Source organism: Trichechus manatus, unplaced genomic scaffold (genome assembly GCF_000243295.1).
Source record: "Trichechus manatus latirostris isolate Lorelei unplaced genomic scaffold, TriManLat1.0 scaffold00025, whole genome shotgun sequence".
Taxonomy (NCBI): domain Eukaryota; kingdom Metazoa; phylum Chordata; class Mammalia; order Sirenia; family Trichechidae; genus Trichechus; species Trichechus manatus.
Window position 1 is genome coordinate 5986083 of NW_004443961.1, and position 21038 is coordinate 6007120.

The window sequence follows — 21038 nt, forward strand, 5'->3', positions numbered from 1 at the left end:
TTTCCTCTTTGCCCATGCTCAGCTGTTGACCCATGTAAGACATTGTTGATTTGTGTGCATAGTGGATGGTATGGCTGCATTCCCCCTTCACTGCCCATACACCCTAGACTTTCCCTAACACTGCCCTCAGAGCATGGTGGGAGTTCATCCCCGCCATTCCCCATCGCTGCGCTTCCTGTAAAGACCACCTGTTCTGTCATTCCCCTGGCTCTGCCCACACTGCATGTGTGGGGGCTGCGCTGTGGGCAAGGATCTGGGCACCCTGGCAGGTGAGTGTGTGTTTTCCAGTGCAGATCTGTTTCTGTTTTCTTTTTAAACACACAGAATTGATTGTTTCAGTGAGACTCTTCAGCTGCTAAAATAACTGCTAAAAGAACACTTAAAAAAAAGTATTAAATCAATTTTCAAAAGATTTTGCAGATGCCACGGTTCAACAGAGCATTGCTCTAAATAGATTAGATTTGAAACTATGAGCAGAAGCATGTAAGCCCGTCTATTATGATGAGTTTAATATGACTGATGAGGACAGAATTATGTTGAGGTTTAGATAGGAGCATTATCACAAAGCATACCAAAAAACAAAAAAATAGGTAGCCAGTAAAACATAAGGATAACAGGCAGACTTTTATTTCTTAAAGTCTGGCCCTTAGCTGGTAGGGAATTCAGCAATTTAGTGGCTTTAGGTCTTTTCAATGCTTTTCCCCCTAACTTTGAGAGATGAGAAATCTGCCCACATGTTTTGTATAAGCTTGACCCCACAATTTAGTATAAACCCATCTATTTGATTAGCATCGATTGTGCTCTGTGATTGATCTTCACTAACCTTCATATCTAGATTTTACGTTCCATCTCTTCCTTAAACTTTTCAAGCTGTATATAGTCAGAGCTTCTGAAGACTTTACCTTTGATCTCTTCGATCTGAAACTGTGAGGCCTGAAAAGATCATTGTGTTATAAAATGGGACATCTGAGAATCAAAGCTACATGTTTTTACACTGAATTTGGACGTTTAATAGTCTTCTATCCTGTGAATTCTTTGTTCTTTAAATGTCTGTTTCCTTTATGTAAAGTCTTGCAGTTTGGGGAGAAGCATAGATGACTCCTACCCTCTCCTTTTTTTAAAATTTCTCATCAGGATCTAAGACCCTCCTCCTCTATGAAGCTTAAATCTACATTGTACTTTTTCCCCCATCAGTATCCAGCAGGCTATCCTTCAGATAAGGAAGGGAAGAAGACGAAAGGGCAGTCAAAGAAGCAGACCAGTGAAACCTCAAAAAGGCCTAATCCAGACGGTAGGTAATGATTGCAGAGGAGAAACCTCATAACGTAGTTTCTAATAAATTGAATTGAGAGACTCATAAGACATTAAAAGCCAAGTGAATGTGGGTGTTTTTGAGGGGAGAGGCGAATGGCTCTTTTTGTGTATTTTAATAGTATCAAAGCCAAAACAGCAGCAAATACAGTATCCTAAACTCCGGGGGTAGGTAGATGTTGCTTTATGGGAGTTATCTTCCTGTTAAACATTACTGGTGCCAGTTAACACTTTTGCTTCACGAAGCACTTGTAAGCCTGCTGATATATTTTTGAATAAATCTAGATGAGTGTCCAAGTGCCTCCAAAATGGTCAAAAGATCAGATTCGGCGGAAGCAGTTGAGGCTTTCCAGCTAACCCCTCAACAGCAGCATCTAATCCGAGAAGATCGCCACAACCAGAAGCTGTGGGACGAGGTGCTCGCATTTCTTGTGGAAGGACCAGTATGTAAAGATTGTTTTTTAAGTAATATTCTAGTATTAACAAATGATGAATAATTTCTTTATGAAGTGGGGTTTTCACAAATCAGTCAAAATGTGATCCTCCTATCCAATCTTCTTATCCTTTCAGAAATAATCTGAGGCAATACTTGAATACTTTTAGATTTTAGATTTTCTAGATGTTGGTTTTTGACTTCCCAATGCCTAATAATTATGTTGAGGAACTCTTCATGGGAAAGATTTTCAGTTGTGGAACACACTCAATTTAATCTAAAATACATCGGAAAAGTTTTTGTTATACAGTAAAGCCTGCGAAAGCCAGACCCTGTGGAAGGCAGAAACCCATCCGAGAAGGAAAGCGCAAATACCGCGAAACCTGGGAGAGCCGGAACTCGATGGGACCGCCTTGTTTTTCTGGGTCTTCCAAGTTTTCCGCCTTTGACAGGGTGCAGTCTTACCACTTTTGTATCACTCTTTGTTAGTGGAAAATATTTGAGTGCGCTGACGGGTTTCTGCCTTACATGGGTTTCAGCTTTCGCAGATTTTATTGTATTTTCCACTAAAATGATCAATAAAAAAGTGGTAAGACTGCACTTCATCATAGGCGGAAAACTTGCAAGATCCAGAAAAACAAGGCGTCCTCGTCGAGTTCCGATTCTCACAGGCTTCACTGTAGTTCCGAATTACCTAATAGCATAAGTCTTAAGCAATTCTAAGTATTGTATGTGTTTTGAATGTTTTTCTGTTTTTCGATAATCATAAAATTTTGACGTGGAAAAGAATCACAAAGTTAACTGACGGTATGGATTTTGTGTTAAGCTGTGTTTTGCCAAAGAAGCGTTCTTTTCAAATCCCAAAAGTTGGAGGTTTCAAATGCGAATTGTCTGTTCTTTGCTCACTTGTTTATTGCGGCTCTAATTTTGCTTGTAGATCTGAATCTTCTTCTTTATTAGGTATTAACCCCTTGTCATGTAAATGCAGTTACTTTTCTGTGATATGTAGCTATTGTGAGCAAGCTCTAGTAACTTCTCGTTGAATTCCATCTTGTCATCTCTAAGTCATCTTTGCTTTCCCGTGGTTCCTTTATTTCTCCCTGGCATTAGCAAGAACTTCTCAAATGTCTGAAATGAGGCTAAGGATATCTGTATGTGCTTTCTGTCTAGATGTAAGTGAATTCTACAGAGCTTTTATCCAGTGACGATCAAGTTGCTTTTTGTTTGAGGAGTATTCTTCATTATCATGTTAAGGAAAATCTTCCTGATAGAAGTTTTAAATGGAAATGGGTGAATTTTATCAAATACCCTTTTGATTTGTATTGGACTCACCGTTTCTGTTAGCCTATAAATGTGACATGCTGAGTTATCCTTAGTAGAATGAGGCTTATTTACATGGTTGGAAGACAGAAGGGAGGTAATTTAGCTCTGTGAAAGGTGTTACTTGCTTTTTAGGCAAGAGACTCAGGCATGACGATAATCAGACTCTGTTAGGTCAGACTCATTCTCAATTAGAGCCTGTAAGCTACAGCAAGCAGTTGTTCTTATGAACAAATTACTGCCTGGTTGGGGAGGACACCACGATTAGTGATAACCCAGGTGACTTCCAGCCCTGGCTGGGCAGGGGACAAGGTAGCAATATAGGTGCCGGAAAAAGTCATCTGAGTGTGCATAGAAGTTCTCGTGCCTGGGGGTGGTGTCGTGCTTGTTGTGGCTGGCTCTTACGCGCCTCGGTCAGATATTGTTTCCCTGCTACCAGCGGTGCCTCGGGATGTTGATGTGTTACTATCCTGGGCGAGTTTCACGCACACTGTCTTTGGATACGCCAGGAACACGCTTATCAAGCCAAAGAATCAGGTGTTAGCCACAGTGACTTTTAAATAAGCACACGTTTTAACTAAGTATGTGCATTTATATCCAAACTCCCTCCTAAGTCCCTACCTGACCTGCAACCCTGTCTACCTCTACAGTCTCCTCCGTTGCTACTCTCTCACACCCAAACTGCTTCAGCTACAGTGGTCTCTGTGCTGTTTAAACACACTCACTTGTCCCTGCCCTAGGCCTTTACCTGCACACTGTCTCTCTGCCTGGGGTTCCCTCCCCTTTACCCACTGCACTGTCTCTCTGCCTGGAGTTCCCTCCCCTGCAGTCTTCACATGGCTCACTCTTTCAGATCTGTTAAGTCTCTGCGTAAATACTACCCTCTGCAGGGAGGCCTTCCCCAACTACCCTTTCTAAATGAAATGAAAAAACAAGCCCATTGCCCTCAAGTCAATTTGGACTCATGGCAACCCCATGTGTTACAGGTAGAACTACTGCATAAGGTTTTCTTGGCTGTAATCTTTACAGAAGCAGATCGCCAGGCCTTTCTTCCATGGTACCACTGGGTGGGTTCGAACTGCCAGCCTTTAGATTAGTAGTGTAGCACAGACCATTTACACCACCCAGGGACCTCCTTTCTAAAATAGCTACTCTTTATTGCTTTAATTTGCTTTGTTTTCCTCATAGCTATTACCGTCTAAAATTGATTTTTTTTTTAGTTTGCTCTCCTATAGGAATATAAACTCCAAGAGAGCGAAACTTTGCCGTTCTATTACCACTGTGTAGATGAGTCCCTAGCACATTGCAGGAACTCAGAATGCCTGTGTTACATATACCCATGTTACAGGCACCATGGAGGCCCTCGCTGGGAAAACAGAGTAGTTTGTCAGAGAGAGGGTGCCTGGTATAAAGGTTTGGGGGTTTTCCCCCTAAGTGGTATAGTCTATTAATTTGTTTATAATTCACGTTCATAAATATCAAGACACCTTTTGAAATGGGATCTTCGATTTTTTTTTTTTTTTTTAACTTGAAATTCTTGAATAGTCTACCTTTTCTATTAACACAAAGAACAAACATAAATTGCACTCTGCTACAGAGAATAAGTAACCTGAATGGGGGATTGTCCTTGTGACTATTTGAAAAAACTACTTTTCCTTCTAGTTTAAAAGAAACAACTGCCTGGGTAAAATGGAACCAGTAATGGCTTTTTAAAACAATTTTTTCCCAATGGGAGTTCACATTACCATCAGGAAAATATGGTGGTTGGATTGAGGCAAAGTATCACAGAAAATAATCTTAGGAAGATAAATATATTGGTTTTTTGTGATGCTAGATATGCAGAGTATTACTGCCTAGTGCTTTTTTTAACCTTACAAAGTAATTATTCAAGTTTTGTAACAACAAGAGATTGAATAATTATGCATGCTGGGATACTATGCAGCTCTTTTGGAAAAAAGAGATCTGTATGTAATGACCTTGACAAGATCTCCATGATTTTTTTTAAGTGAACAATATCTCTGGAATGTGAGATTTAGGGGGACTTTCACTTTTTGATGCCATATATTTTGCATTCTTTCCAACCCAACCCTCAAGATTTAAAACTAATGTGTGTGTCTTAGGGAATGGGGTTTCTTTGGTTTCTGTTATACAAGCTTACTTGTCTCAGGTAATTGCAGTCACTATTGATTTTTTTTTTCTTCTTAGTAGAAACATACTAAATGTGACTTAGACCTTGTATCACTTAGAATTTTATTAGTATATTTTGAAATGCAACACTTTTTGTCTTCCCATTGGGTACCATTCTAGAATTTTCTGAAAAAATTGGAACAATCTTTTATGTGTGTCTGCTGCCAGGAGCTAGTTTACCAGCCTGTGACAACAGAGTGCCTCCACAACGTCTGTAAAGTAAGTACACCTCCTTTCTTATTATCCGTTGATGTGCCAGAAGGCTCCCTCACCGTTAAACCCGTTTTTAGCACGTGCGGTGCAAGCAGTCCCCGGGTTACGAACAAGATCCATTCCTAACTGCGCCTTTAAGTCGGATTTGTAAGTCGGTGACAGGTGCATACAATTCTTCTTTAGCCTTACTTTTAGTGCAAGAAAAGGCTTGAAGACTTTTCAGTGATTTAAAAGCTGCAAGTGAAGTTGATTGTGATGAAGAATTTGTTGTGAGTAGGGGCTGGTGCAATCATTTCAAAGTGAGGGCAAATTTACATGACATTCAAGGGCAAGTAGGAGTTGTCCTACTTGGAGGGACATTCATAACTCAGGAACTGCCTGTCCAGTAAACCCTGCGAAAGCCAGAACCTGTGTAAGGCTGAAACCTGTCAGAGAAGGAAAACTCAAATATTTTCCACTAACACGAGCGATAGAAAAGTGGTAAGACTGCGCCCTGTCAAAGGCAGAACACTTGGTGAAACCCAGAAAAACAAGGCAATCCCGTCGAGTTCCAGCTGTCACAGGTTATCACTGTATTTTCTACGAAGCAGAATAGTTATGAAACTTTGCTAGTTAAGAAGCATTTGATTACATCTTTGTGGTAAGTGCATGTTTTATTTTGATAGTAATAGTGATTCAAATATTTATAGTTTGAAGTATTCTATCATGTTCAGAATTATGGAGGAGGGCTTGTTTTATATGTTAGAGCTCATGTATGTTTCACATGTTAGAGCTCAAACTGGAATGGTTCTGTGCACTTAATAAAGAATCTAAAGCGGAGTCTGTCAGGCAGCAAACCCGGATGAACCGAGTATTGTGTTATCAGTGTGAAGTGAAAGGAATTTGAATTTTAATCAAACCAAGGCTGGAATCTGGCTCTACTCTTTGGTGGTTGTGTGCCCTGATCTAACTTCTGAACTTCCGTTTCTTTTGAAAAATGGGAACAAACCTTCCACATATGTGATTGTGTGTTAAGTAAGTTGTTAAAATATATAACAGTTCTAGCCATTCCACTTGAATACATTTTAAAGTAACAGAGAATCCTGCGTTTCCTTTTTGTTTAGTCAGCTAAAGAAAAGCCCAGTTCTCAACTGTCTTTTAAATATCAAAAGGTAGTTCCTGCCAATAACAGCTAGTTTCAATGAGTACAAAGTCAGAGCCTCAGCCCTAGTTGATATCCAAGTTATGATTTATTTTGCAACTACCAGGACAGAAAAGATTTATGGGGATTTTAAAAATCATTGAATAGTCATCTATCAGGAAGGCATGGGATTAAAATCCAGCGTAAAAAGTGAAGCCAAGTAGGACCCGTACATAATCTAATAGCCTCCTTTACTGGCTGAGAAAACTGAAGCACAGAAATGCTCAGTCCTCACTGAAGTCTCCCGGTGTGCGCTGCGGAGGTGCTGCCGTCCTGCCGGTAGACTGCTTTCCATAGTGTGAGTTCAGGCCTTTCCCGTCGTTCACCCGTGTGGTGCTTTTGCTGCCAAACGTGGAGTTTCCAGTCCCTGTTTCAGAGCGTAAGTCGTTGAGTATCTTTCCACGTGCTTTACCTTCAGATGAAACTGCGTTTTGTTTTTGCCTTAGGATTGCTTACAGCGCTCCTTTAAGGCACAAGTTTTCTCCTGCCCCGCTTGCCGGCATGACCTTGGCCAGAATTACATCATGACTCCCAATGAGAACCTGCAGACTCTACTTGACCTTTTCTTCCCTGGCTACAGCAAAGGACGATGATCTGTCCACTTCTACCGTGTTGCTCCTGGTGGCTTTCTGGACAATAAAGAGAATCTAAAGTGGATGGGGGAGGGTGGAAGCGATGGGGGACCCTACTCCTCACGTTCTGAAGCAGCTAATCCTCTTTTCCACACAGCCATCATCTTGTGTGTGTAGTGAGAGGCCCAGTTCTCAACTGTCTTTTAAATTTCAAAAGGTAGTTCCTGCCAGTAACGACTAGTTTCAATGAGTAAAAAGTCAAAGCCTCAGCCCTAGTTGATATCCAAGTTATGATTTATTTTGCAACTACCTCAGGACAGAAAAGATTTATGGGGATTTTAAAAATCATTGAATAATTAGTCAAATGAAATTTTAGCTACTCACTGCCTCCCAGATATTAGTTGTGCCTGGTTCATGGAATTTGATTACGGAAAAGGAAGTGGCACCTGACGGCTGGCATGAACGCAGCCTGCTTCTGTGCTGTGCATCACCTTTTTTTAGTGTCTCTCCTTCCATTACAATGTGCATTCTGCAAGGACAGCTTCATTTTTTAGCCCATTTTGTGAGCTCCATTGTGCTTTTTTCTGGTGTTTTATGCAAGTTGACTACTAATGACTAATGAGAATACGGATGCATTGTTGCTGCATTAGTGTAATGTGGTGTCGTTTTGCACTTAAAAGAGGTATTTCGATGCTCTAGTTGTAAATGCTCGTGAGAAGCCGCTGCGAGCTAGTCTGGCTGCGCGGTGAGTCTCACCAGGGGTTTTACATCTGCAGAGCGTTGAGGGCAGCGCTGACCTTCGAGAGGATTGAAATTGCTTCATACTGTGATCCTACATTTTATATTCACTATCTTCCCTAAAGTATACCTTAATAAATATTTTATGACCAGAAAAACAGCTCATTTTGTTCGCTTTTTTACATTTGTCTGGCTTATGAGTTTTTAAGAATCAGTTATTTCCAGAGTTTGCTCATTGTGTGTTTTTATTGAGACAGACATTTTACACAATTTTTTTACTTCTGATTTTGGTAATGAGAACTAGAATGAGATCTTAAGTATTGGCTAAGGACAAATTTCATCCTGGATGTGATTCTTTTGTTCTGTTTTGTTTTTTTGGTTTTACTAAATGAGATTACCTTTGACAATAAGAACCTCCTGACTTTCTGTTATCTATAACAACGTCAATCTTACGTTCCTTTTTAGCATCATCAGTGCTGCTTTCTTAGTTCACAGAGATAAGAATATTCTGAAACATTGCTATGTTCTCTAAAACTATATTGCCATGTTTTCAGATGGAGTCAGTCTTCCTGCCTCTAAATTCAGATCCATTCACACACACAGACGCATAATACAGCTAGCATTTATGGAATATTTACTTTGTGCTAGTCACTTGGACATTTTTATGTATATTCATTTAATCCTACCGACAGCCCTCAGAGGCAGGTACTAGTATCCCCATCTTCTGGCTGGCCATCAGTGGCACAGAAAGGTGAAGTCACTCCCCAGAGATCACACACCAAGCAAGTACAGAGATGTCCGTAGACTTAGACAGCGCAGCTCCCGAGCCACTGGTCTTTACTTCTGTGTGGTGCAGCGAAGAGCTCCGTCATGACACTTCGGCTAACAGAAAAGGGCCCCAATTCTACTTAAAGCTTTGGGTTTCAGTATAGAAACATATACCAGACTCGTTTCAGTGCTTTTCCTGCATTCAACTAAACTCAAAATCAGGTTCTGGGAAACACTTGGAGCTCAGCGAATGGAGCCATTTTCACCTAGGGCTAGTGATAGACACTGGGATTGCTTTTATTCTGAAGAATCAAATTTAAATAGGACCTTCTTAGATTGAAAGTAGGTGGTTAAATTGCCTCATCCAGCACTGTATTCCCTTTAGCTTTGGCCACATCTCTGCAAGAAGAGTGGGGAATACCTCCCATGTACAGCTGCTTTACCAGGTTTAATTCAACCACTTTTATTAGCAAGCTAACTGACTTCCACAGCTAAGACTATGGATTGTCTTAACTTTGCTGTAACATGGTAGAGACTCGGAAAGAAGGCTGACTATAGTTTAGCATGTTCACAGGTGTCAAGAATGGCCCAAAGCTAAGCAATTTTATGTTGCTACTGAACTTTTTTTAAAAAAAGACTTCCAGATTTTTTACAGAAATATTTTGGTTTGTATTTCTAAAAGATAAGGACTTGTAGAAAACATAACCACAATGCCATTGTCAAACGTTTAAAAAAAAAGTAGCAGTAATTTCTTTATATCCAATATCCAGTAAATGTTCAAATTTTCTTTGTCTCAAATGTCATAAATGGTTATTTTATTTTTAGTTGGTTTGTTTGAATCAGGATCCAAATGAGGACCTCACATTGTGATTAGTTGATGCCTCTTAAGAATCTTTTAATCTGTATATATCCTTCCATCTTTCCCCGCCCCCCAACTTCTGCAATTTGTGTGTTGAAATTGGGTTTTCTATATAGTTTCTGACAATAGATTTTGCTGATTGTAACCCTGTGGTGTAGTTCAACATGTTTCTCTTTATTTTCTGTGAACTGGTAGTTAAAATTAAAGCATGACCACATTCAGATTTGATTTTTTTTCCCAAGACTTCTTCGCAGGGGGTGTGATTGTCCTTCAGGAGGTACATAGTATCTTAGGCTTAAGTTTGAAAGATGAGCTTTTCACTGGATTCTATTAGTTAGTAGGCACAGTGATTACTATTAAGTACTCAACCATTTTCATGTGCATGGAATTTTTTTCTCAATAAAAGTGAAGATCAGATACCACTTTATATCTTCTAATTAGGATAGGCAGAACCTCTACTTCTAGAACTCTCTTCTAAGTAGTATGGTTCGTTCAACAAACGTGTGCATGCTAATAACACCTATACACTTAAAAGCTTTGGGTTTCAGTATAGATCCTACTAATGAGAGCCAGGTAGAGATCTGCTCTGACTTGCCCTCCGTCTGCTATTTCTCACTTTGCCCATTAGAGCCCAGACCTTTCCTCACTCTTCTTCTGGACACTTAGAAAGACAGGAAAGCTCATGACTGTCTACCCAAGTTGAGGGAATTGAGCCTCATGGCCCATTCACCACCAGCTGACTTTGGAAAGAGTTACCCTTGCTTGCCCACAACCAGACCTTCACAATTCCTGAAGAAACTGATATTTATTAACCTGGAAAAATAAGAGCCTACACAGAAGGAAAAAAAAATTATTAAACACCAGTCACTGGACACAAGAAATCAAGAGCTAGCTAGCTAGCAGGGTAGAGCAGACCAAATGACTGCTGTTGAAAACAATGAATGAAAGAAGAAGAATTTTTTAAACTCTGCCCTCAAGTATGAAATTGTATTACACTGATAGAATAAGAACAAGCTGCTATGGAAGAGGAGTAATTTGAGACTAAAATTCTTGGAACTAAACATAATTGTAAAAAAAAAAAGAAAAAAATGCAACAGACAAAACAGAATGGACACTGCCAAAATTTGAACGTATTGCTGAGTAATCCATTATATATGGATATGTCACAATTTGTTTATCCATTCATCTGCTGATGGATACTTCGGTTGTTTCCAGGTTTTTGCTATTACGAATAAAGCTGCTGTGAACCTTTGTGTGTAAATCTTTGAAAAACAGTTGGACAGTTTCCTATCAAATTAAATATACACTTAACATAAAAGCATCGATTTCATTCGTAGTTATCTACTCAAGAAAAATGAAGACGTATCTCCAAAGTAGTTTATGCTATCTTACATTCTCACCAGCAATGTATGAGAGTTCTGAGTGCCCCACATCCTCACCAGTGCTTCCTTACCAACACTTGGTATTGTTATTCCTTCTAATTTTAACCGTTGTTGAGGATGTGTAGTTCCTGTAGGAGACAAGTGTATGTGAATATTTGGTGACCAGAAGAGTGGACCATGGTAGTCATTTGTACTATTCACCAAGTATTTCTGGCTCTCAAGTGCACTGCACTTGGCAGACTCCTTGTGGTTGTGTAAGTTGTAGCCGGTGAGTCAGTTAGCTGTGAGCAGAAATGCTGTGTATCACATATGGCCAGAGCACTTAATTTGCCCTCCAGAGTTTTCCCTTCATGGAGACCAGTAGCATTCCAGATAGGAACTCTTCCATCACCCTAGGTCCCAGAGTGAGAACGATACAGAGCAGAGGACCCAGCCAGCTTGCGGTAGACATGCAACATAAATGAGAAGTCAATCTTAAGTCTGAGGTTTGGGGGTAGTTAACACAGCATGACTGAGCTTACCTTGACTGATAGGATCACATTTCTAAATTCTTCAGCCTACCAGTTGATATGTAATTGAATTTGTTAATTAGTGTTGTAATCAATTTTGGGACTAGAACTTCCACTATTGATATTCCTGGTATATAGCACATGTTTTAAACAACTTAATTCTTTAATGTCCAAGTCAATTGGCTACGAGCTGTTGATAAATTGCTTGATAGTGTGATAACCTCTAAGATGGCCCTCAGTGATCCCCACCTGGTCTTCACATCCTGGTGTAATCCGCTCCCCTGGAGGGTGCACTGGACTTATTCACTCTCTTGTAGTGAATAGAATACAACAGAAGTAATGGATAAAACTTCCAATATTAGGTTACAAAAATATTGTGGTTTCCATTTTGGGTGCCCTCTCTTGCTCACTGGAAACCCTGGTGGCGTAGTGGTTAAGTGCTATGGCTGTTAACCACAAGGTCGTCAGTTCAAATCCACCAGGCACTCCTTGGAAACTCTATGGGGCAATTCTACTCTGTCCTCTCGGGTCGCTGTGAGTCAGAATCAACTCGACAGCAGTAGGCTTGGTTTTTGGTTTCTCTTGCTCACATGAGAGAAGCCGGCTAATCTGTTTGAGCTGACCTGTAGGGAGGTCTGTGTGGCAAGGAACTGAAGTCTCTGGCCAGCAGCCAACTAAGGTCTTGAGGCCTACCAAAAGCTGGGTATTCTTAACCAGCTTCCCCTGATGATAACATCTTATATAACCATAGTAAGTTATCTAAACCAGGAAACTGATTTGGTATAATACTATTCACTAAATTACTTGGATTTCACCAGTTTTTACATGAACTCATTTTTATGTGTGTGTATAGTCCTGTGAAATTTTATCTCATGTATAGATTCATGTAGCCATTCCACAATAAAGATACACAACTGTTCCATCATACACAAAAAAACTCCCTTATGTTACCCCTTTATAGTTGCACTCTGCCCTGAACCCTAACTCCGGATAACCACTGATCTGTTCTCCATCCTATAATTTTGTCATTTCAAGAATGTGTAAATTTGCTGGGTTTAGAATTCTAGGTTACCAGTTATCTTCAGCATCTTGTAGATATTCCATTGTATTCTGTCATCTATTGTTGATGGAAAGTTGGGTAGGTGTTTTCTCTAATAGCTTTTGGGTTTTACTAAAATGTATCTAGGTGTGGATTAATTTTTATTTCCTCTGTTTGGGACTCAGTTTACTCCTTTAAACTGAAAATGTATGTCTTCAGTTCTAGGAAATTCTCATTCTCTTTTTAAAATATTGCTCCTCTCCTATTTTCTCTAGCCTCTTCTCGACCCGCTAGAATTTTTCAGTCTACCGTCCATACCTTAACATCTCTTATATTTTTAATCTCTCTATTCCCTCCATGCTGTGTTCTAAGTGATTTCCTCATATCTTTCTTCCAGTTTATTAAATTTTCTCTTTAACTGTGTCTAGTCTACTATTTAAACCATCTAAATAATTTATTTTATTTCGAGCATCATTTTATTCTGTTTTCACATTTATCTGTTCTTGTTTCATAATCTCCTGTTCTTGTTTATGGATTTTAGTTCTTACATTATCTCTCTGAGCATTCAGAACATACTTATTCAAAGTCCTTTTAATCTTTTATCTCTGGTTCCTTAAGTTTGAACTCTCCCTTTTGTTGGTGCTTAGCATTGAATTTCATTGTGTTTTTTAAATTTGTGTCTGTGAGCTCATCTTCTGCAGAAGTTTTCTTGTCAGAGGGTTTTGCTTATACCATGGTTGTGGATACAGTTTTGTCCCTTTGGAGCAATTTTAGGTTGTTTCTGCTGCTATAGAGTTTCCTGGTACTTAGCCAGTTTTTGTGTTAAATTTTGTTGCATGGGACTCCTTCATTATGCTGATGATATAAATTTGGCTTCTGCATTGAAATGCAGCCCAGCCACGTGTTGGGTGAATTTGTTTCCACCATGACCTGGGATAGCTTGTTTCCTGTTGTGACCCTGGGCTAGTAGATACCAATTTTTCAGTCCTCATAATGGAATAGGGCTCTCCAAGTTCTAAACAAGCCCTATTTCTGCTCCTTTCCCTCTATCAGGACTGGAGCCTTACTGCCTAACAACCTTTCCCTGACATCATCCCTCCAAGGGCATTGAAACCCCAGTTCTTAAGTCACATATCCAGTGCAGTCACCTCCATGTTTTCAGTCCTCTCCCCACTGACACTCAGTGGTTTCCTTTTTCTCCTTTAGAACTTGTGCTCTTAAAAGTGAGAAAAGGGGAGAGTCCACTAGCATGTGATGTCTTTGGAGCAGGGATGGGAATGGTTTCCACGCCTGCTTATTCTGCATCAGAGAAAAGAAGTGAGTGCTGTTGGGTATTTTTCATTCATTAGTTCACTTAATACACGCACCCTGTGAGGCAAGTGGCATTATTGCCATTTTACAGACAAGGAAGCAGTGTCAGAGAAGTTAGTTCCTCCCCTCCGTCACAGCTAGTGGCGAACTAGAATTTAAACTCAAGGCTATGTGTTAACTTACCACTGCTTTTTCTGCCTCACTTAGTGGTTTGATTATTTACTCCGGTATTCACTTTTAATTTATATTATATCCTTTGGCCCTTTGAAAACTAGATTAAGACACTATTCCAAAGAGAACTAAATTTCATCTCAGAATGCCTGCTAATTGTTGTTGCATAGCATGTTTATTTTCTAGACTCTTCTCCTTTTCATACTCTAAAAACCAGGGGCTTCATTCTTAATTTCAGCTCATTTCTGGGAAATAATGAAGTTGTTCAAGGACTACATTGAGCCTGCTTCACTATGGCACCTTTGTTCCAACTGTCCTCCCAAACCTGCCTCAGGCTCAGTAGATTGGACAGCACTTCTTTGAATGGCAGACACTGTCGAAGGCTAAGGCTAACTTTCTGACGAAACTCGCAAATATCAGGCTGCTAGCCCCCACCCCCACCCCAACATGGCTGGCACCACATACTATAAACTCACTCCTTTGCTATTTGCAAGTTTATTTAACAGCCTGCCCAACTGTCTCCTTCATGGAAAGTATTTTCCTCATTGTCTTCTGGAATGCATTGGAAGCAGCTTCTTTTCACCAATAAAAACATTTAGTTCTTCGATTTGGGGGAACTTTAATATTCCTGTGTAGTTCATGTTGGATAAAATGTCTTGAACACAAGTTATCTTTTTTTTTTTTCTTTCCACCCTTTATGCCAGACTTTAAGAAAGAATCTGTTTACATCTAATTCTCCTTTGGCTACTCCTAGCTGCACGAGTGGCAGTTTTGGATCAGGTTCCCAGCGGCAGCACCATTGGGGAAAAGTCTGCATTTTTTTAGGATGACTGACATCACTTTTGGTGCCGTTGGAGTCCACCCTGTTTTCTGGGAGTTTATGACTGTTATTTAAAGAACTTAAGTCTTCTGAGTCTTACCAAGTTTTTTGTCTTGTTTTTTCAAATGATCTTCAGAAGCTCATTTGTAGGAAATTAAAAATGGCACACCCAGAACTAGCCAAAATTTTTACTAGTAAGATTAAAATATTATGCAACAAACAGATCAGAAAACATTGAAATTTCTCTTGCATCAGTTCTGAAAGCCCTAGACCTCATAGAGCACCCAGAGTTGTTTTCTTTTGTTTAGGTCTGTTAAAAAATAACAATTCATAGTTGATTTTTAGTCAACCCTCCGGTTTCTCTTGCATTCAGAAATTACAGGCAATCCCAACTTGCGTTTTAGAATTGTAAAGGAATGAAGCCCATGATCTTTGACTTGATGTAGGTTGAAAACGAAATCTCATTTGTACAGATACTCCCAGTAGGAACAATTATTGACAGAGGAGAGGTGCAGGTTCCCAGGTTACCCCATGAAAGCCTGATAAGCCACAAGGCAGCACTGCTTTTAAGGAAAAAGGGTCCAAGCAACCCTTGCCAGTTCCAAGCACCAGACACCATCCACGCCCCTGCCCCAAACTGACTACATTTTCCAGATCAACTTTGGCGTAGGTGATCTGGCAGCAGGACTTGTAACTTTTAGACCAGCTCCATCCCCAGGGAGATTCCAACTCAGTGTTCCTCTTTTAGCTCAGGGGTCATTCCTCTGTTCCTTCAAGTCATACTTCTTGTTGTTTGTTGAACAACTGCTATGTGGAAGGTAAAAGGTCTCCCAATGCTCCCTTGCAACTAGGAGTGGCAGTTTGAACCAATTCTGGCCAATGATAAATAAACAGGAGTCACTGGGTGAGAATTCTGGGAAAACATTTCAAAAGAAGCCATCTTTGATGGAATGTGCCTTTTGTCTTTTGCTCTTCCCCCTTATTCCCACTAGAGTGGGTATGTGATGTCTGGTTCCATAGTAGCCATCTTGCGACCATGAGGATGAGAACCCTATGCAAAGGAAGGCAGAACAGGAAGACAGAAGGAGCACCAGCCCTTGGCTTACTACCTCTGGACTTCTTGCTAAATGAGAAAAAACAAACTGCTATTTGATTAAACTTCTGTAGTTGGGTTTTGGTTACATGTAGGCTAATGCAGTTCTATCGAAAAGGGCTGAAGTGGCATTCACTGCTGACCAAGACATAGGAACTGTTTCTTCAGCCAGTCAAAGGCAAAACTGATAATGGAACAATGACTACTGGATTGAGTGTTCTCATTACCCTTCAATACCCTCTGAATCTAGAGAACCAAATAGCAAGGACACATGGTGGTAAGATGGAAAAATGGACCAAGAGGAAGGCACTCATCAAATTGAAATGCTTTTATTAGAATACTAATAAGTGTAGATAAAAAACACAGACACAGATAAAGAGGAAAATGCTCAGAAATGCTATTTCAGATTAGGCAAGTTAGTTGGAGGAAAAACATGTCTTCAGGTATAGAAAATGTAAACATTTGCCCTGGGATTTCCCACAAATGGCATAGCCCACAAGGGCTTATTTGGAACAAAAATACGTCTATTGAGTCTCCAGCATAGCCACTATAGCATCGGCAAACTTCCTATATTGAAAGTTAAAGTTCCTAGTACACCCAAAATTTTCTATGCAAAAAACGAAATGGCTCCCAATCAAGGCAACTTGAACATCAACTGCTACGGGTGGAAGCAGAGGCACTGAAGAAACTCAGTCGTCTTCCAACGATCAGCTTCCACTCACTATACTAGCTGTATTTACATTTACCTTGACAGAGATTACAAAAAATATACACAGTATATAAAACCCCCTACCTTCAGTCTGGGGTGGGAGATGAAATACTTTCTGCTTATCAAATGCTCTGGAGAGAGGCATCAGATCAGTCATTAAAAATTAGGGGAGAGTGGACTAAGAAGAGGCCCTCTTCTGTTCAGAAAATGGGGACTCGTAAACCTCCATGGGTGGGCAGGTACACACCAGGTGCTGATCTCCGTATTTGTCATCAATTCGGGCGATGGTTGGCCAGAATTTGTTCTCTGGTTTCACAAAGGGCTGCAAGAGACGAAAGATGGGAATGTCATGGAATATTCTGAGAGGTTTCTCTCACGGTAGGGGAAGAGGCTGCAGTGATGTACCCACAGGCCAAAACGCCACTGCCCAGTGACTACTCTAGATGCTAAAAGCCAACCCTTGCTATCAAAACAATCCAACTTTGTCCCCCATCCCTACCGCAGCTGAACAGGCTGCAGAGCACCTTCTTCACACCAGGATCAGAAAGGAAAGAGTGCATCCCTCTGCCAGAAGGTGGTAGAAAACAGTGATCCACCTGACAGGGCCTCCACCTCAGTCTTCCTCCATGGTGCTCCCTGCCATGCCTGTGGTGGACACGCTGACTCTGCCCTCAGAGTCCAGAAGCCAATCCGTTTGCTCCACCTTCCTTGTCATGGCCCACATCTCACAGGTGTCCCCAGATATCTGCTCTAATGAGACTATACCAGTGGGAACCCCCTCAGGGTACGTGAGGCCCCTCACACCCCCATGAGCACTAACTACACCAGACGGCACACTCAGCTGCAGAGGAGAACTTACCAGTGGGAATGCTGCCACCTCTCTGGAATACGGCCGGTCCCAGCGGGAGGATGTGACGCATGTCAGGGAGTGTGGAGACATCTGAGACAGAGAGGCGGGTGGAGGAGGGTCAGAGCAGAACACCCCGCCCTCCCCCACACTTCATCTCAACCATCAAGCCTCTGATGGAAGCCCGTAGAGAGAGGGATGTTTTGGTTTGTTTCAGCTTTGCGGGGAAGCATTGATTAAGGCAAGAAATTTTTTATTGTGATATATTTCAAATATCAGAAAGTTATGGTAATAATATAATAAAAACATCCACCACCCACATAATGGAATCAATATTGTGTCATATTTCCTTTATGTTTTCCAAATAATAAAACATTTCAGATACATTTGAAGCTGGTGGTATACCCACTCTCCAGCTGACTGCTTGCCCTCTTCCTTGGTAATAACCACTATCCTGAATTTAGTGTTACCATTCTCATCATTTTTTTTTCTTATTGTACTTCAGGTGAAGGCTTACAGAACAAATAGTGTCTCATGAAACAGTAGTACACATATTGTTTTATGACATTGGTTAACAACCCCACAACATACCATTCTCATTATTTAAAAAAAAAATTTTTTTTTATTGTACTTTAGTTGAAGGTTTACAGAACAGTTTTCTCATTAGATAGTCGGTACACATATTGTTTTATGACATTGGTTAACAACCCCACGACATGTCAAGACTCTCTCTTCTCGACCTTGGAGGAGCTTTTTCTTTTTTTTGGTGAAAATACGCATAGCCAAAGTTACACCATTTCAAAAATTTCTACATGTACAATTTAGTGACATCGATTACATTCTTCCAGTTGTGCTGCTATCCGCACTATCCTTTTCCAAATTATTCCATCATCATTACCTTCAACTCACTCTCATCATTTTTTATACCACTACTACATATGTGTAAAGGAGCCCTGGCGCACTCGGCTGCTAACTGAAAGGTTGGTGGTTCGAATGCACCAGCAGCTCCATGGCAGAAAAGACCTGGAGATGTGTTCCCCTAAAGATTATAGCCTAGGAAACCCTATGAGGCAGTTCTGTGCTATCACATGGGGTTACTACGAGTCAGAATCAACTTGATGGCACGTAATAACAACATGTGTATATTAATTAGTAGTATATAGCATAATTTGGAAGGCTTTAAAACTTCACATCATCCTATGAGTGTTATTCCCCACATGCTTTTGAAATTAAACATTATGTTCTTTGAGATCTCTATTGCCATTTAAAAAAAAGTAACTTAAGTCCTGAAGCAATCAGCAGTATCCAGAAATAAAGGGGAGTTAAGGGACAGCAAAAATGATCAACTCGCCTTCCTCCATTACCCTGTGACGCGCATGTGCCGAGGTGCTTCTCTTGGGAGCCATTAGCCTCAGCACTCCACCTTCGGTGAGGCGGTTTGGAACTTGCTTATATGAGACTCTCTTAGCATCTCAGGCTTGTTCTCTGGCTTGTAGCCACAACAACATAACCACAGCGTTCACAGTATTCTCAATTCAAGATCCCCCAGCTCGATGTGTGTTTCTAACAAGAAACTTAGGGCTCTGACGAGATAAAAAAATTGACTCGGTTTGGAAGCGGGAGGATAACGCTTAACAAACTTTTCTCCAACATCGTTCATAAATGTTGCAAAACATTCAGGCCAAGTACTGATCCAGTGTTCTATAAGCGGGAACTGCTCCAAGTCAAGAACTTCTCTTTATGCAGGGTTTATGAGGTCAATGCATAAATTACATTTATGCTGTAATTTCACTACACTGCATCAAACAGACACAGAATGATAAAACTCCCCCAGCTAAAGTAAGTCCTTCAGCCTCTGCTGTCTCCCTTGGCAACCAACTGGGTGCACGGGTGGTGGAGAGCACCTACAACCAAGAGACAATTCCATAAACAAAAACAGATCAGAAAAGAGCTGCATTATACTTGAGTACCCAGCTGTTATGTTGTTCAAGAAGATTTAAACATCCAAGTCATGACTGCATCTTCTCAGAAGAATGGTCTTATTCTGGACGAGAATATCGTCTTCTATCTAATGGGAGTTCAGGGGTCGCAGGCACACTGTCCACACACCATGTTCTACTCTATGGGACATTCTGGATGAAGGACCGGTTGTACTCACCTTCAGTGGATTGACGCTAGGGTCTATGCGGCCCTCCTCGATGTCGGCGATTTCTTGCCGAATGCTGATCATGGCATCGCAGAATCGGTCCAGCTCTGCTTTGTCTTCCGACTCGGTGGGCTCAACCATGAGGGTCCCCGCCACTGGCCAGGACATGGTAGGGGCGTGAAATCCTGCAAGTGGAGGCAGGGAAACTCATGCCACTGACTTTGGCGGCCCCAAATGGGATGAAAAGCCCCTCCCCCTCTTATCATTTACCCGAAGGAAATAATCAGATAAATTTGCAAATGTATGTATCTGGGGATTCACCCTAGCACTGTTTATAGAAGACAAACTTAGGAAACAATTTATCCTACAATAGGGGATTGGTTAAGCAAATTATAGGGCATCCATATAATATGCTGCCATTGAAAAGTGTATATTTGTGAAATTGAATAAACGTTAAAAAATATTACGTGAAAAAAGCAAGCTACGTAACAATATTATCCTTTTTTTATTTTTTTAAAACGTATTTATATGTATGTCTGTTTTATAAGGAAAGATGTCTTGAAGATTATATACTAAAATGTTAATGGTTATCGCCAGAAAATTGGACTGGGATTTTTATTTCATTTTGGTTATGTTTTAGGATCTCTCTGTAATGATCATGTATTACTTATAATTAAGAGAAATAAAAGGCTTATAGCCAATCAACAGTTAAATAATGAAGTAGCAAGCACTTAGGAGTCTGAGTTAAGTCTTATTGTCCCCATTTTATAGATGAGGAAACTGAGGCTTGACCAATATGAGGAAAACCTTTACACTGAACACAGGCTGAAGATGTTTCTATGTTTCCAGAAGTTTTCACATGCAAGATGAATCCAGAAGACACATAGGTCAAAAGATTTCCTGGACAAAAGCAAAAACAACCTTTTCCCATCTTACACCTTTTCTGTGAAACTTCAAAAGCTGAAGAACAGTTCCCAGGTTGATACATCTGTCAGCTAATTATGCCCCGCAGCGTGGTGGTTCCCAAATTCTGGGGTGCATCAGGCTGCTTTGGAGTTATGCCTGCATGCCTTAGAGGCTTGTCCCCAATATTTTGTCATAAAAATTTTCAAACACACAGATAAGTTGAAAGGCCTGCTCAGTAAGCACCATATACCCACCACCTAGGTTGATCCGTTCCATCCATCCCTCCCGCCCTCCCTCCCTTCCTTTCTTCCTGTTTGGTGCACTGCAAAGTACATAGCAGTTATCAGCACATTTCACCCGTGATCGCGTCAGCATGCACATCAATAACTAGAACTCAATCAGTTTGGCATATTTTTAGATAAAATTTGTTGTTGTTGTTGTGAGCCATCAAGTCCTTTCCGACTCATGGCAACCCTATAGGATAGAGGAGAACTGCCCCATAGCGTTTCCTAGGCTATAATCTT

General features: G+C 40.6%; 2 protein-coding genes across 3 annotated transcripts in view; one reads left to right on the forward strand and one right to left on the reverse strand.

Annotated features, from left to right (window-relative positions):
• UHRF2 (ubiquitin like with PHD and ring finger domains 2) overlaps positions 1–10686 on the forward strand; it is a 90891-nt gene extending 80205 nt beyond the window's left edge. For both annotated transcript variants that reach the window (XM_004373487.2, XM_023728604.1), the window contains 4 exons: positions 1195–1291; positions 1597–1754; positions 5372–5470; positions 7091–10686. In XM_004373487.2, coding sequence (XP_004373544.1) covers positions 1195–1291; positions 1597–1754; positions 5372–5470; positions 7091–7237 — 501 coding nt within the window. In that variant the 3' untranslated portion in view covers positions 7238–10686. The remainder of the gene's footprint in view (positions 1–1194; positions 1292–1596; positions 1755–5371; positions 5471–7090) is intronic.
• Positions 10687–14687: 4001 nt separating this feature from the next.
• Positions 14688–21038, reverse strand: part of GLDC (glycine decarboxylase) — a gene marked incomplete at its 5' end in the record, with an annotated part of 94253 nt that continues 87902 nt past the window's right edge. Inside the window, 3 exons of the mRNA XM_004373544.2 lie at positions 14688–16937; positions 17475–17555; positions 19621–19793. Of these exons, the coding sequence (XP_004373601.1) occupies positions 16794–16937; positions 17475–17555; positions 19621–19793 (398 nt within the window). The remainder of the gene's footprint in view (positions 16938–17474; positions 17556–19620; positions 19794–21038) is intronic.